The 14,408-nt window shown below is 49.9% G+C and overlaps 1 protein-coding gene across 2 annotated transcripts in view; it reads right to left on the bottom strand.

The window, feature by feature from the left end:
• The window catches only part of LOC311224813 (cyclic AMP-dependent transcription factor ATF-6 beta-like), a 106,986-nt gene that overhangs the window by 60,203 nt on the left and 32,375 nt on the right, over window positions 1–14,408 (bottom strand). For both annotated transcript variants that reach the window (XM_084309939.1, XM_084309940.1), the window contains exon 2: window positions 12,721–12,802. In XM_084309939.1, coding sequence (XP_084166065.1) covers window positions 12,721–12,802 — 82 coding nt within the window. The remainder of the gene's footprint in view (window positions 1–12,720; window positions 12,803–14,408) is intronic.

The following is a 14,408-nucleotide window of genomic DNA, read 5'->3' as shown; positions in this document are numbered from 1 at the left end:
CACCACGGAGCTAGCCTTCCTCACCAGCTTGTTGAGCTTGTTGGTGTCCCTTGAGTTGATGTAGCCTCCCCAGCATGCCACAGCATAGAAGAGGATGCTGGCCACAACAGACTGGTAAAAAGACTGCAGGACCTGAGTCTCCTCAGGAAGAACAGCCTGCTCTGTCCCTTCCTGTAGAGGGCCTCTGTGTTATCCGACCAGTCCAGTTTATTGTTCAGGTGTACCCCAAGGAACTTGTATGAGTCCACCATCTCCACATCCACCCCTCGGATGGAGATGGGAATTGGGGGGGGCCTCTTCTTGCCCCTCCGGAAGTCCACCACCAGCTCCTTGGTCTTACTGGTGTTGAGTTGGAGGTGGTTGCTGTCGCTCCACCCCACGAAGCTCTCCACCAGGGCTCTGTACTCCTCCTCATCATCGTCAGTGATGTAGCTTACGATGGAGGAGTCGTCTGAGAACTTCTGCAGGTGACACCCGCTTGAGTTGCGGCAGAAGTCTGAGGTGTAGAGGGTGTTGCTCACCAGTACGTCAGACTGACTGTCCTTTAGTCTGACGTACTGTGGCCTCTCAGTGAGGTAGTCCTTGATCCAGGCCACCAAGCCGTGCTCCAGCTGCATCGCGGAGAGCTTCTCCGCTAGCAGTGACAGCTGGATGGTGTTGATGGCGCTGGAGAAATCAAAGAACATAATCCTCACTGAGCTGCGCGGCTTCTCCAGGTGCGTGTACGCTCTGTGGAGCATGTAGATGATGGCATCCTCCACCCAGATGTTTGCCTGGTATGCAAACTGCAGGGGGTCGATGGAGTCACGCACCAGGGGCTTGAGGTGTTGCAGGACCAGTCTCTCAAACGTCTTCATGACGTGTGACGTCAGAGCGACTGGCCTGTAGTCGTTGAGGGTGTTGGGACGTCCCTTCTTGGGCACCGGGACAATGCAGGAGGTCTTCCAGAGCTGGGGCACCCTCTCCAGCCTCAGGGAGAGGTTGAAAAGATGCTGGAGCGGTGCTGCCAGCTGCTCCGCACATACTTTGAGCACCCTGGGATTGGTGTTGTCCGGTCCTCTGGCCTTGTTTACACTAATCCTGGAGAGCTGCCTACTGACCTGACTGATTGTGATCGTCAGGGTTGGGGGTGGTAGGCAGTCTGCTGATGTTGGCGGTTGGGTGCCGGTGCTGATGGGTGTGGGTGGGTGGGGGGTGGGGGGGCTGCTTTGTAGGTGTGATCTGGTGCTGGTGTCGATGGGTGGGGGAGGGGTGTGGGGAGGCCACTCTGGTCAAAGCGGTTGAAAAACGAGTTGAACTCGTTTGCACGCTCTGGCCGGCCCTCAACAGCTGTGCCCTGCTGTTTGAAACCAGTGATCTTCCTGACCCCTGCCCACACCTCCCTGGTGTTGTTGTAGTCTGCCCTCCAGCCTGTCCTTGTAGCTGACCTTGGCTGCCCTTAGCTCTTTTTTGAGCTTCCTTTGGACAGCCCTGGCCTGCTCAGTGTCCCCTGCCATGAAGGCCCTCTTTTTCCTGTTTAGCAGGTGTTTAATGTCCTTGCTAATCCAGGGTTTATTGTTTGAAAAGCAGCGTACCTTCTTTGTGGGTACGATGCTCTCCTCACAGAACCTGATGTAGTCTGTGATGCAGTGGGATAGTCCATCAATGTCATCACCATGGGCCCTCTCAAACATGTCCCAGTCTGTCGACCTGAAACACTCCTGTAGCTCCTCCTCGACGTCGTCAGACCACTGTGGGACAGACATGGTGGTCGGTGGCTGTCTCTTAATGAGAGGCGTGTATGTGGATACAAGCCTCACAAGGTTGTGGTCTGACTGGCCGAGGGGGGGCAGGGAAGTCGCACTGAAAGCCTCCTTCACGTTAGCATACAGGAGGTCCAGTGTTTTGTCTCCCCTGGTTTTGCAGGTGACATACTGGGTGAAGTTTGTCAGGGTCTTGTTCAGTCTGACATGGTTGAAGTCCCCATTGATAAAAATAAATGCATCCGGGTGTTTTGTCTGAAGCGCCGCGACAGTGGAGTGTATGACGTCACTCGACTGCGCCGCCGCCGCGCTGGGTGGGATGTAAACAGTCAGAGCCAGGGCGTGTGTTATTTCTCGCGGTAAATAGTATGGCCGCAGACTCAGTGCCAATAGTTCAATGTCGGGGGAACAGATACATTCCTTAATGGTGATGTGCCCCGGGTGGCACCATTTGGAGTTAACAAAGACAACAAGCCCTCCGTCTCTCTCCGCTTGCCGCTCTGTTTACCCCGGTCGGCGCGCACCAGCGTGAAGCCCTCCTGTTCGATTGCACTGTCCGGGATGTTATCGTTCAGCCAGGATTCTGTAAAGCAAAGTAGGCTTGCCTCTTTGTACTCACGCTGGTTGTTCATCAGGGCTGAGAGCTCGTCCGTCTTGTTGGCCAGCGATCGCACGTTCCCCATAACGACAGAGGGCAGGTAAGGCTTGAATCTTCTGCTATCCTTCCTCCTGCCTCTCACGATCGTGCCAGCTCTATTTCCCCGTCTTCGTATCCTTATTTCGGCTGGAAGATCCCTCGGTGGCTCTGCAACTCTGTCTCGAAAGCAGAGGAGAGCCTCCCGCGGATAAACCAGTCCGCCGGTGTTGTTGTTGTTGTTGTTGTTGTTGTTGTTGTCCTCCTGCGGGTAAACCAGCCCGCCGGTGTTCTTGTCCATTGTTCAGCTGTGCTCGACCGAACCTGCCTAACTCAGCTAACTTCACAGAAGTTGTTAACAAATGCCTTAACTTGGTGTAAAGCAACGCACAGTCACTTAGACACCTATTAAGTAAGTAGAATCACAAAAAGAAATAAGTAAGAAAGTAGTAAACGGGATAAGAAGTAAAGGGGTGGGAGCTGCTATGAAAAGGCTGCCACTCACCTCGGCACCCCGTTCTATATGGGTAGTGCATCAGTAAAGTGAATATGGTATTGTGCTCTTGACTTGTTTGAATAGGTGGAGAGAGTGGTTAACTGTATTACGGATCTTTAAAAAAGTGGATATCAGGAAGGCAGCAGGACCGGACGGCATCCCCGGCCGCGTCCTAAAAGTCTGTGCCGACCAACTGGCCCCGGTATTCACTGACATCTTCAACCTGTCCTTGGAACAGGCCGTCATCCCCACCTGTCTGAAGAAGTCCACCATCATCCCTGTACCCAAAAAATCTACGCCAGCTTGCCTCAACGACTACCGCCCTGTAGCCCTCACCTCCATAGCCATGAAGTGCTTTGAGAAGCTAGTGAAGGGCTACATCTGTTCCTCCCTCCCAATCAACCTGGACCCTCTGCAATTTGCATATCGCCCCAACAGGTCCACGGAGGACGCCATAGCCCATGTGCTGCACACAGCAGCATCACATCTGGACAAGAGGAAGGGGAACTATGTGAGAATGCTGTTCATCGACTACAGCTCAGCATTCAATACCATAGTCCCCTCCAAACTCATAGCCAAGCTCAGGGACCTGGGCTTGAACTATGACCTGTGCCAGTGGGTCCTGGACTTCCTGACGGGCAGACCCCAGGTGGTAAGAGCCGGCAACTGCACCTCCTCATCCATCACGCTCAACATAGGGGCCCCCCAGGGCTGTGTTCTGAGCCCCCTCCTCTACTCCCTGTACACACATGACTGCGTAGCACAGCGGAACAACAACACCATCATCAAATTTGCTGATGACACAGTAGTGGTGGGCCTGATCTCTGCCAACGACGAAAGGGCCTACCTGGAAGAGGTAGAGAACCTGTCACAGTGGTGTCAGGAGAACTGCCTCTCCCTGAACGTCAGCAAAACAAAAGAGATGATTGTGGACTTCAGGAGGTCGGGGGTCAAGGACTACAGCCCCCTCAGCATCGACGGGGCACCAGTTGAGAGAGTGAACAGTTTCAAGTACCTCGGAGCCCACATATCCGAGGACTTGACATGGACCACACACATTGACAGTGTTGTGAAGAAGGCACGACAACGCCTCTACTTCCTCAGGCGCCTAAGGAAGTTCCAAGTCAGTCAGAAGATCCTTAGGAACTTCTACTCATGTACAATAGAGAGCATCCTGACCGGCAACATCACCTCCTGGTTTGGGAATAGCACTGCACAAGACCGTAGCAGACTACAAAGAGTGACACGTTCAGCCGAACGCACAATTAGAGGGGGGCTTCCCACCCTCCAGAACATTTACAACAAGCGGTGCAAGGGGAAGGCTAAGAGAATTATTAAGGACTCGAGCCACCCGAACAACTGCCTCTTTGAACTGCTGCCGTCAGGCAAGCGATACCGGAGTCTTATGGCGAGCACAGAAAGACTCAGAAGGAGCTTCTATCCCCAGGCCATCAGGCTGCTAAACGAACAATAATCGCTAAACGAACAATAATCACTATGCAACAACCATCAAATGCACACAGCACACACACCCACACGCACACACACACACTCACTCAAACAAACAACACACTGCAGCACCCACTCTCCACACTTTAGATCACACAAACACACTTACACTTTATATTTATTGATAAAGGATTTGCACTACAACTCGTACACCTACTGTGAATTGTACCTAAACTGCACCTCGTCCATTTATGCCTTGCACTATATAGTATTGTATATTAGTACACTGCACAGTATTGTATATTGTATGGTAACTACGTCTACGAACATTGTACATATGTCTAAACTGAACACTGTGACCTCTTTTTTTTCTTCTAATTTTTACTATGTTTTTATTTCATACTTATCTTGTCATGCACAGTCTCTGGAGCGCAACAGTAAGACGCATTTTGTACAAAAGTATTCTGTACTTCTGTATGACAACTATTAAAGAAACTTGAAACTTGAACTTGATAATATTATAAAAATATGTTGTGCTCTTGCTTTTTTCTTTTTGAAGGTGGAGAGAGTACCATTGCTAGTGCCACAACAGTTTTATTTGAGGTTCATAACAGTACATTGTACTAAGCAATTGTTGGCTCATTAGTTTGTGATTCACATGCACTAAAATTCACCAGAATGCAGGAAATTAAGTCTTTGTAACTAAAATCTTCCGGGTGGGGGACCCCCAGACCCCCCGCTTAAAAAGTGGCCTGATTGGGGCTATATTTCGCGCTATATCTCCCGGTATGAATTATTTCCCCAGTCCGGCCCTGATTTAGCATGTGGTTCCTCAGCCGAATAGAGTTGACATGCAGGCAATAGCTTTAGCTACTAACGCTGTCATAGCATCATGATCTGTAATGTGTCAACTGGACGCGTGAATTCTTTACCCAAGGTAGTTGTCCTTCCGCGTTCAGTTTGCGCGCCCTGATTGGCCTCTCAGCGCCCAATCACGTTAGCCCTACTATCGCCCCCCTCGGCACTTATTCTACCAGTAGTGCGGTAGTTGTTGCCATGGGTCTTTGGGTGAATACTTCATTGGCGGGGAAGAAGAACACTGATAGCGGGGTGTGGACCGTCCCGCGAGCCGCAGACCACCGTCCCGCAAGCCCCAGAGGCTCCCCAGGGTCTGCAGCTCGCGGGGCGGTGGTCTGGGGCTCGTGGGACGGTGGTCTGGGGCTCGCGGGGCGGTGGTCTGGGGCTCGCGGGACGGTCCACACCCCGCTACCAGTGTTCTTCTCAGAGGCTCCGCAGAGTCTGGGGCTCGCGGGGCGGTGGTCTGGGGCTCGCGGGACGGTCCACACCCCGCTACCAGTGTTCTTCTCAGAGGCTCCGCAGAGTCTGGGGCTCGCGGGGCGGTGGTCTGGGGCTCGCGGGACGGTCCACACCCCACTACCAGTGTTCTTCTTACCCGCCAATGAAGTATTCACCCAAAGACCCAATACCGACCGTGGCAACAACTGTGGTGTAAGCCAATAGCCTAGAGAAGTGGGCGGGACTTGAGTAGAGTTCAGAGTGCAATTGTGTATGCTCACGACATGTTGTATGGATATACACGGAGATACATTAAAAGCTATAACTACGGTACCTACTGTCTGACTGGCTCATTGAGGTATATAGGAACACATTACACAACATGGTGTCAGAAGTGGACCTACTTTGAGCCAAGTTCGACGGGGGATTTCATAGTGTTTGTTCGAGGCTAACGGGAAGCTAACCAGCTAATGCCAAGGAGGAGACGGCGCCGGAGGAGAATAATGGACGGGGAAGCACAAGCAGGAGCAGCGGGAGCTCCAGTACCTGCGCAAAATGCGGTAGTTCTTCCGTCCGCAACTTTCACTATAAACCCTCCAGAACCTTTTGACTTTTCTAAACCACAAGAGTGGGAAAAATGGAGCAGGAGGTTTGAACGCTTCAGACTAGCTAGCAACCTGAACAACTCACCCGAAGCTAACCAGGTAAACACGCTGGTTTACTGCATGGGGGATGAGGCAGATGACGTGCTACGCGGTCTCAGCTTGACCGCCCAAAAGCGGGAAGAATACAGCGCAGTGAGGGAAGGATTCAATGGCTTCTTTATTCCCAAAAAGAACGTTATCTATGAGAGGGCCAGGTTCAACAAGAAGATGCAGCAAGCATCAGAAACTGTGGACTCATTCATTACAGCACTGTATGCTTTAGGTGAAAACTGTGAGTACGGGGGGCTGCACAATGAACTGTTACGGGACAGATTGGTAGTTGGTCTCAGAGACACAGGGCTATCAGAGAGGATGCAGTTAGACAAAGATTTAACCCTGACAAAAGCTATTAACATGGCGAGGCAGTCTGAGGAGATTAAGAGACAACAGACTGACCTAAGGAGTGAGATGACTAGTAGTAGCAAGATTGAGGTGGATGCAGTGCATGCTAGCAAGGGGAAACCCTGGGCTGTAAACAAAGGACAGCCACATGCCCAGGCTAAACCAAGGCAATGGCCTCCTAAAGGAGAGGATTATAAATCTTGTTTCAGATGTGGTAAACCTTCTCATCCAATATCACAGTGTGCTGCTAAAAATGTAGTGTGTCACAACTGTGGTAAACTGGGCCATTATGCTAAAGTAGGCAAATCAGCCAGTGGTGTGAACGCTGTCACAGAGGACAGTAGTAGCATATTTTTAGGTAGTGTGGAGGCAGGAGATGACCCATGGACTGTAGACATCGGCATCAGAGACTCCAAGGTCAGATTTAAGATCGACACAGGGCGGATGTTACAGTCATGCCAGAGCAGGTGTATGAAAAGCTAGTTCAGTCAGGCTCAGAGCACAAGCTGATCAGTCCATGTAAGCCACTGTTTGGGCCCGGACGGGTGCCACTAGAGGTGAAGGGAACTGTGAGGGAAGTGTTGTGCTATGGAGACAGGACTGTAACTGAGGATGTTTACATAGTCAAAAACCTCCATACATCCTTGCTGAGTAGACCAGCCTCTGTCAAGCTTAATCTAGTAGCTAGAGTAGATAGCATAAGCTTAGACACAGTGAAGGATAGCTACCCAAAGCTCTGGGAGGGGTTGGGTCTGTTGCAAAAGGAATACACAATCAAGCTCAAGCCTGGAGCCAAACCGTTCGCACTCAGTGTTCCACGACGAGTGGCGCTCCCATTGATGGGAAAGGTCAAGACGGAGCTTAAACGGATGGAGCAGCTGGGGGTCATCACCAGGATCGAGGAACCTACAGACTGGTGCTGCGGCATGGTCGTAGCCCCGAAGAAGGCGAAGGACGAGGTCCGCATCTGTGTGGACTTAACCCCTCTGAATGAGGCAGTGTGCAGAGAGAAGTTTATTCTCCCCTCAGTTGACCAAACCCTCGGCATGCTAGCAGGAGCACAACTCTTCATCAAACTGGATGCTAATATGGGGTTCTGGCAGTTTCCTCTGGCGAAGGAGTCTGCACTCTACACTACATTTATCACCCCATTCGGCCGTTACTACTTCAATCGGCTACCATTTGGAAATTCTTCTGCCCCAGAACATTTCCAGAATCGGATGGTGACAGAGGTCACAGAGGGTCTCGAAGGAGTCGCCTGCCATATGGACGACGTCCTCATATGGGGCTCATCTCAAGTGGAGCACGATGCAAGGGTGCATGTTGTCCTGGAGAGGGCGCAAAAGGCTGGAATCACTCTCAACATGGACAAATGTGATTTTGGCGTGCGAGAGGTGAAGTTCCTTGGACACGTTGTCTCCGCGGAGGGGGTGAGGTCAGACCCGGACAAAACAAGAGCGGTTCAACACATGGACCAGCCAACTGACATGACTAAGCTCAGGAGCTTCCTGGGCATGGTCAACCAGCTCGGGAAGTTCATTCCTAATCTGGCGGAGAAGGACAAGCCGCTGAGAGACTTGCTGTCTAAGAAGAACCTGTGGGTCTGGGGTCATGAACAGCAAAAGGCATTCGACAACCTCAAACAAGAGCTCTCATCTACACCTGTTCTCCAGCTGTATGATCCTAATCGTGACCTGAAGATTTCGGCAGATGCCTCGTCATACGGATTGGGAGCGGTCATGCTACAGAGAAACAATGATGTCTGGGCACCTGAAGCGTATGCCTCCAGGTCTCTCACACCCACAGAGCAGCGGTACGCCCAGGTAGAAAAGGAGGCTCTGGCCCTGACCTGGGCGTGTGAGAGGTTCAATGACTTTATCCTGGGTCTGCATTTCATGTTGGAAACAGACCATAAGCCACTGGTGAGCCTGCTAGGGGGACAGGCGCTCGACGCTCTCCCACCACGGATACAGCGGTTCTGTATGCGTCTCATGAGATACTCCTACTTCGTCACTCACGTTGCGGGGAAGAGTCTGACTACAGCCGACACCCTGTCGCGTGCGCCTCTGGGGGATGGCGGCACCGGACGGGACAAAGAGCTGATGGAGGACACCAATATCTACGTCGACTCCATCATGGATAACCTACCAGCAAGTAGCAGCTACTTACACGATCTAAGGGAACAGCTGGGCAACGACAGTGTGTGCACACAGGTCATGCAATACTGCGTGCAGGGGTGGCCAGACCGCAGCAGAGTGGAAGGGCCGGTGAGGCACTACTGGGCATCCTGAGTGTGCATGATGGACTGCTGCTGAGAGGCACGAGATTGGTGATCCCCTCCACAATGAGGAACAGTGTTTTGGAAAAGATACACGAGGGCCACCAGGGGGTGGTCAAGTGCGGAGACCGGGCAAGGCAGGCTGTGTGGTGGCCAGGGTTGAGCGGTCAGATAGAGGAGCTAGTTCTGAACTGTAGAGCGTGCCTCGAGGAGCGGGTGAACACGCATGAGCCACTCATGCCAACTACACTCCCCGACAGGCCCTGGCAGAAGCTGGGGGCAGACCTGTTCTCCCTGAACGGTAGCAACTATCTGCTCGTGGTTGACTACTACTCCAGGTACGTGGAGATAGCCAAACTAGGCCCAACAAGATCATCAGATGTCATAGTTCACCTCAAATCGATGTTCGCTCGGCATGGAATTCCAGAGACTTTGATATCTGATAACGGGCCCCAATTTTCGGGACAGGACATGCAAGCCTTCGCTGCACATTATGGCTTTGTGCACACAACCAGCAGTCCGAGATTTCCCCAATCGAACGGCGAGTCGGAACGAGCCGTCAAAACGATTAAGAACCTGCTGAAGAAATCATCAGATCCTTATCTAGCCATGCTCGCATACAGGGCGACGCCTTTGAGTAACGGTTTCAGCCCGGCACAGCTGCTCATGGGACGCCGTCTGCGCACAACGGTGCCTACCTTCCCAGCGGTGTTGGAGCCGGCACTTCCCGATCTAAGGAGACTTCAGCAAAGGGAAAGAGAGAAGAGATGGATGGATTCGAAGCACTTCAACCAGAGACACAGGGTGAAGAATCTCACAACGCTGTCACCAGGGGATCCGGTGTGGGTCACCGACATGAAGTCACCAGGCACAGTGACAGCCGCACATCACACACCACGGTCCTACCTTGTCTACCTTGAAACCGTCATCACCTAGTGCCTATGCCCGAACAGAGACATGAAGCCCGACACAGTTATACACCACAGGAGGACATTCCTGTTGTGCCTGGTTCTCCTCAACCAGTACTGTCTAGTATGGACTCACCTCGGGTCTCCCCTGACACGGTCAGAACAAGGTCAGGCAGAGAGGTAGTCAGACCTCATAGACTAGATCTGTGAGCGGAACATTGTTTGATTTTTTTTGAATGTACACGTAAAGAGTGCATTGTTTGATGTTCTAATGTACACGTAAAAAGTGCATTGTCTAACCAGTTTCATAAACACATTTATTCTGTAAGTGAATGTTATGTGAAGATGTTCATGTGAAACGGGAAATGTTAATGTTATTCTAACAGGTCAAAAAGGGAGATGTGGTGTAAGCCAATAGCCTAGAGGAGTGGGCGGGACTTGAGTAGAGTTCAGAGTGCAATTGTGTATGCTCACGACATGTTGTATGGATATACACGGAGATACATTAAAAGCTATAACTACGGTACCTACTGTCTGACTGGCTCATTGAGGTATATAGGAACACATTACACGACACAACTACCGCACTACTGGTAGAATAAGTGCCGAAAACCGTGGGAAGTGATGCAAACGGTCTTGTCGTGTTTTGAACATTTATGTTGTGTTGATGGAATCACGTTAATATAGAGAGGATTGATATGAATTGGATAATGCAGGCTGTTAGTAGAGGCAGCAAGCCGTTAATATAGAGAGATACGTTATTTCGATTGATATGAATTGGATAATGCAGGCTGTTAGTAGAGGCAGCGAGCCGTTAATATAGAGAGATACGTTATTTCGATTGATATGAATGGGATAATACAGGCTGTTAGTAGAGGCAGAACTAGCGAGCCGTTAATATAGAGGACTTGGGCTGTGGAACTGAAAGCTGAGTAGTATATTGAGCGAGTAGTTAGGCGATAGTCGATTGGGCGCTGAGAGGCCAATCAGGGCGCGCAAACCGAACGCGGAAGGACAACTGTCTTGGGTAAAGTATTCACGCCAACTGGACAACACCAGCCTCGCCTGCCAACGCCATATCGATAGCGAACGTTAACGTTTGCAAACGAAGTCAACGTCATCCAGCTGACACCACAGATCTAGATATTATGACAACGTTAGCTAGCGCTAAAGCTAACGCCAACCAGAGGGAAACGTTAATGTACGGTAGTCAGTGTAGAGGGAGGCAGCACTTGATTTGCATTGGCAAGAGTTTATCTCATTCTATATCACGGCACGAAAAAATTAAATGTGCTACCTTATATTGGAGACCGGCCTTTATTTGACTGCATGCATCAAACCCTCTGCCATTATAAGAGGCCCGTCCTTTATTTGAGTACCCTCCACTATTAGAGGATTTACGGTACTCACCACAGGCAAATAATTTCAGGATTTTTTTCATACACTATTTTCCACAAAACAGCGACACGCTATAATCACTTTATTGAGGTGATACAGTCATGCCTATACAGTCATGCCTATCCTTTTTACATATCTGTAGATTATATATCTATATATATTCCTTACCTACCCTTACTAGTTACTAGCCAGTATGACTTACTACCATAGTGTCTTTATACCTGTATCACTGTACATATTAATACTACAACTCTGTACATACTAGGGATGGGCGTGAGTAGCTATGAGAAAAATCTATCTAAAATTATTAATCATTTTTATGATTTTTTATTTTATAGTTTTTTTACATATTTGTTTCACATGTATGTGTAAGATTATTATTACTGTTTGTTGGTTTCCTTAAAGGGGAACTATTTTACTATTTATTTCACTATTTGGGCACTTTTACACAATTCCTGTGAGTTTATGGAACCTCTGTAATTTTTTTTTTTTTTTAATTCATTGTTTTGTATTTCTAATCAAGTCCTCAAAAACAGCATTTTTCTACCTCAAGATCTTAAGCCGTTTTGAGCCTGGGCTCCAACCACTGTGGTAACTGTGTGGAGTGTGTGTGAGTCTCAACATGCAGCTGAGTCTCTCTGACATCACAAATCAGCACATTTTCAGATGACTCAGTTCAGTGAGGGTGAATATTGTGAGAGGAGAATTGGAAGAATGCGCCAATATGAGAATTAGAGACATAGATAATATTAATATAAGTCCACATAGCTAGGAAACAATGCTAAACACTGAAAAGGCCATTTATAAGATAGTTCCCCTTTAAACATATACGTGAATGAACAAAATTAAGTGAAAAAAAAAAAAAAGTTTAATAAAAAAAAAAAAAAATTGCCTCCTGTCTGTCTGTCTCCTGTCTGTCTCCTGTCTGTCTGCCTTGTGTCTGTCTTCTGTCTGTCTGCCTCCTGTCTGTCTGTCTCCTGTCTGTCTGCCTCCCGTCTGTCTGCCTCCTGTCTGTCTGCCTCTTGTCTGCCTGTCTCCTGTCTGTCTCCTGTCTGCCTGTCTCATGTCTGTCTCCTGTCTGCCTGCCTCCTGTCTGTCTGCCTCTTGTCTGCCTGTCTCCTGTCTGTCTCCTGTCTGCCTGGCTCCTGTCTGTCTGTCTCCTGTCTGTCTGTCTCCTGTCTGTCTGTCTCCTGTCTGTCTCATGTCTGTATGTCTGCCTACCGTCTGTCTGCCTCCCGTCTGTCTGCCTCCTGTCTGCCTGCCTCCTGTCTGTCTGCCTCCTGTCTGTCTGCCTCCTGTCTGTCTGCCGCCTGTCTGTCTGTCTCCTGTCTGTCTACCCTCCTGTCTACCTCCTGTCTGTCCTCCTGTCTACCTGCTTCAGCAGTGTGAGTCGCGCTGCGGGGGAAAGAAAAAGTGCTGAAACTGAACAGAAAGTATCGACTGACTAGTGTTCCGGAAGGGCCTCGGTTATACCTGTGAGAAGGTTGTCGTTGAGAAGTCGCCATGGCAATGTGAGATTGTCAGGATCGAGGGTCAGCACAAGGTCACGGTCAAACTGTGAGGGGGGAGAGGGAATTAAGATGGAAAAGAGAGAGGAAGGGAGGGAGGGAAGGAAGGCAAGAAAGATGTCAAGAGGGCGGGAGAGAGAGGTGAGGGCGGGAGAGAAAGAAAAAACGAGGAAGTGAGTGGGAGAATTAGGCCAAACGCCTGGATTAGTCAGTAGGTCAGCAGGCAGAGAGAGAGAGTGTGAGTGTGTGTGTGTGTGTGTGTGTGTGTGTGTGTGTGTGTGTGTGTGTGTGTGTGTGTGTGTGTGTGTGTGTGTGTGTGTGTGTGTGTGTGTGTGTTGTGTGTGAGTGAGTGTGTGTGTGTGTGACCTTTGTGCCCTCAAATGCACACTCCAATCAGCAAGCCAGCCAGAAAACTGACAATTAGCCTGCTTATCAGTAGGTCTGACTCTATTCCAGCCATCACTGGCACCGTTTCCCTACCACTGCAATACACGCTCCACTACCACCACAACTGTTGGATATATCTGCAAATATCCCTGTTCACATACCTGTATATACATACAGTATCACTGTATAGCAAGTCAATTTAAGTCAAGTCAAGAGTTTTAATTGTCACGGCATACAGGTATACAATGAAATGCGGCTGGTCTTGCCCGCGACGATGTGCAATACAGTGGTACAACATATAATAGAATCCAATAAAAATACAGTGGTACAACATATTAATAGAATCCAATAACAACAACAGTGCAATAAACAGGTACATGGTGTGCCATCTCGGTATCTGTACATAGTATTTACAGAGCATATAGGACATGCTAGGTAGCTTTAGTAGTGCAATACACTGTTCCTGATGTTATACTAATTTAAAGTGGCCTTTCCTCTGGCCATAAGTGTGCGTGTGTGCGGCATGAGTGTTAAAGTGGCTGCTAGTGTGTGTGAGCGTGCTCAGCGTGCGTGTCGTGTATGTGCTTGTGTGTGCTTGTGTGTGGATAGTTCAGTTTCTGTGTCTCTCAATGTTCATTGTTCAAGGCTCTGATGGCCTGGGGGAAGAAGCTTAGCCTAAGCCTCTCCGTCCTAGTAGCTGGGGTTCGCAGGCGTCTGCCTGACCTCAGCAGCTGGAACAGGCTGTTATTGGGGTGGTGGGGGTCTTTCATTATCCTGCAGGCTCTGGATTTGCACCTCTTGTTGTATAGAGCCTGCAGGGGAGGTAGCGCAATACCCGTGGTACGCTCGGCTGAGCGCACCACTCTCTGTAGGGCCTTCTTGTCCTGTGCCGTGCTGTTCCCATACCAGGCAGTGATGTTTCCGGTCAAGATGCTCTCTACAGCTCCTGAGTAGAAGGACTGGAGTATCTTCCCCGATACTCTGAACTTCCTTAACTGTCTCAGGTGGTAGAGGCGCTGCTTCGCTTTCTTTACTACAGTGTCTATGTGTGTTGACCATGTCAGATCCTCTGAGATGTGGACCCCCAGGTACTTGAAGCTGCTCACCCTGTCCACGGTAGCCCCGTTAATCATCAGTGGTGTGTGTGTCTCCTGCTGTCCTCTCCTATAATCCACGATCAGCTCCTTGGTTTTACCAATGTTCAGGAGCAGGCTGTTGTCCTGGCACCAACGTTCCAGTACCTCAACCTCCTCTCGGTAGGCCTTC

The sequence above is a fragment of the Notolepis coatsorum genome (genome assembly GCF_963971535.1).
Source record: "Notolepis coatsorum genome assembly, chromosome: 3".
Lineage (NCBI taxonomy): Eukaryota > Metazoa > Chordata > Actinopteri > Aulopiformes > Paralepididae > Notolepis > Notolepis coatsorum.
The sequence above is the reverse complement of the archived record's forward strand: the minus strand, read 5'-3'. Positions and strand labels throughout refer to the sequence as shown.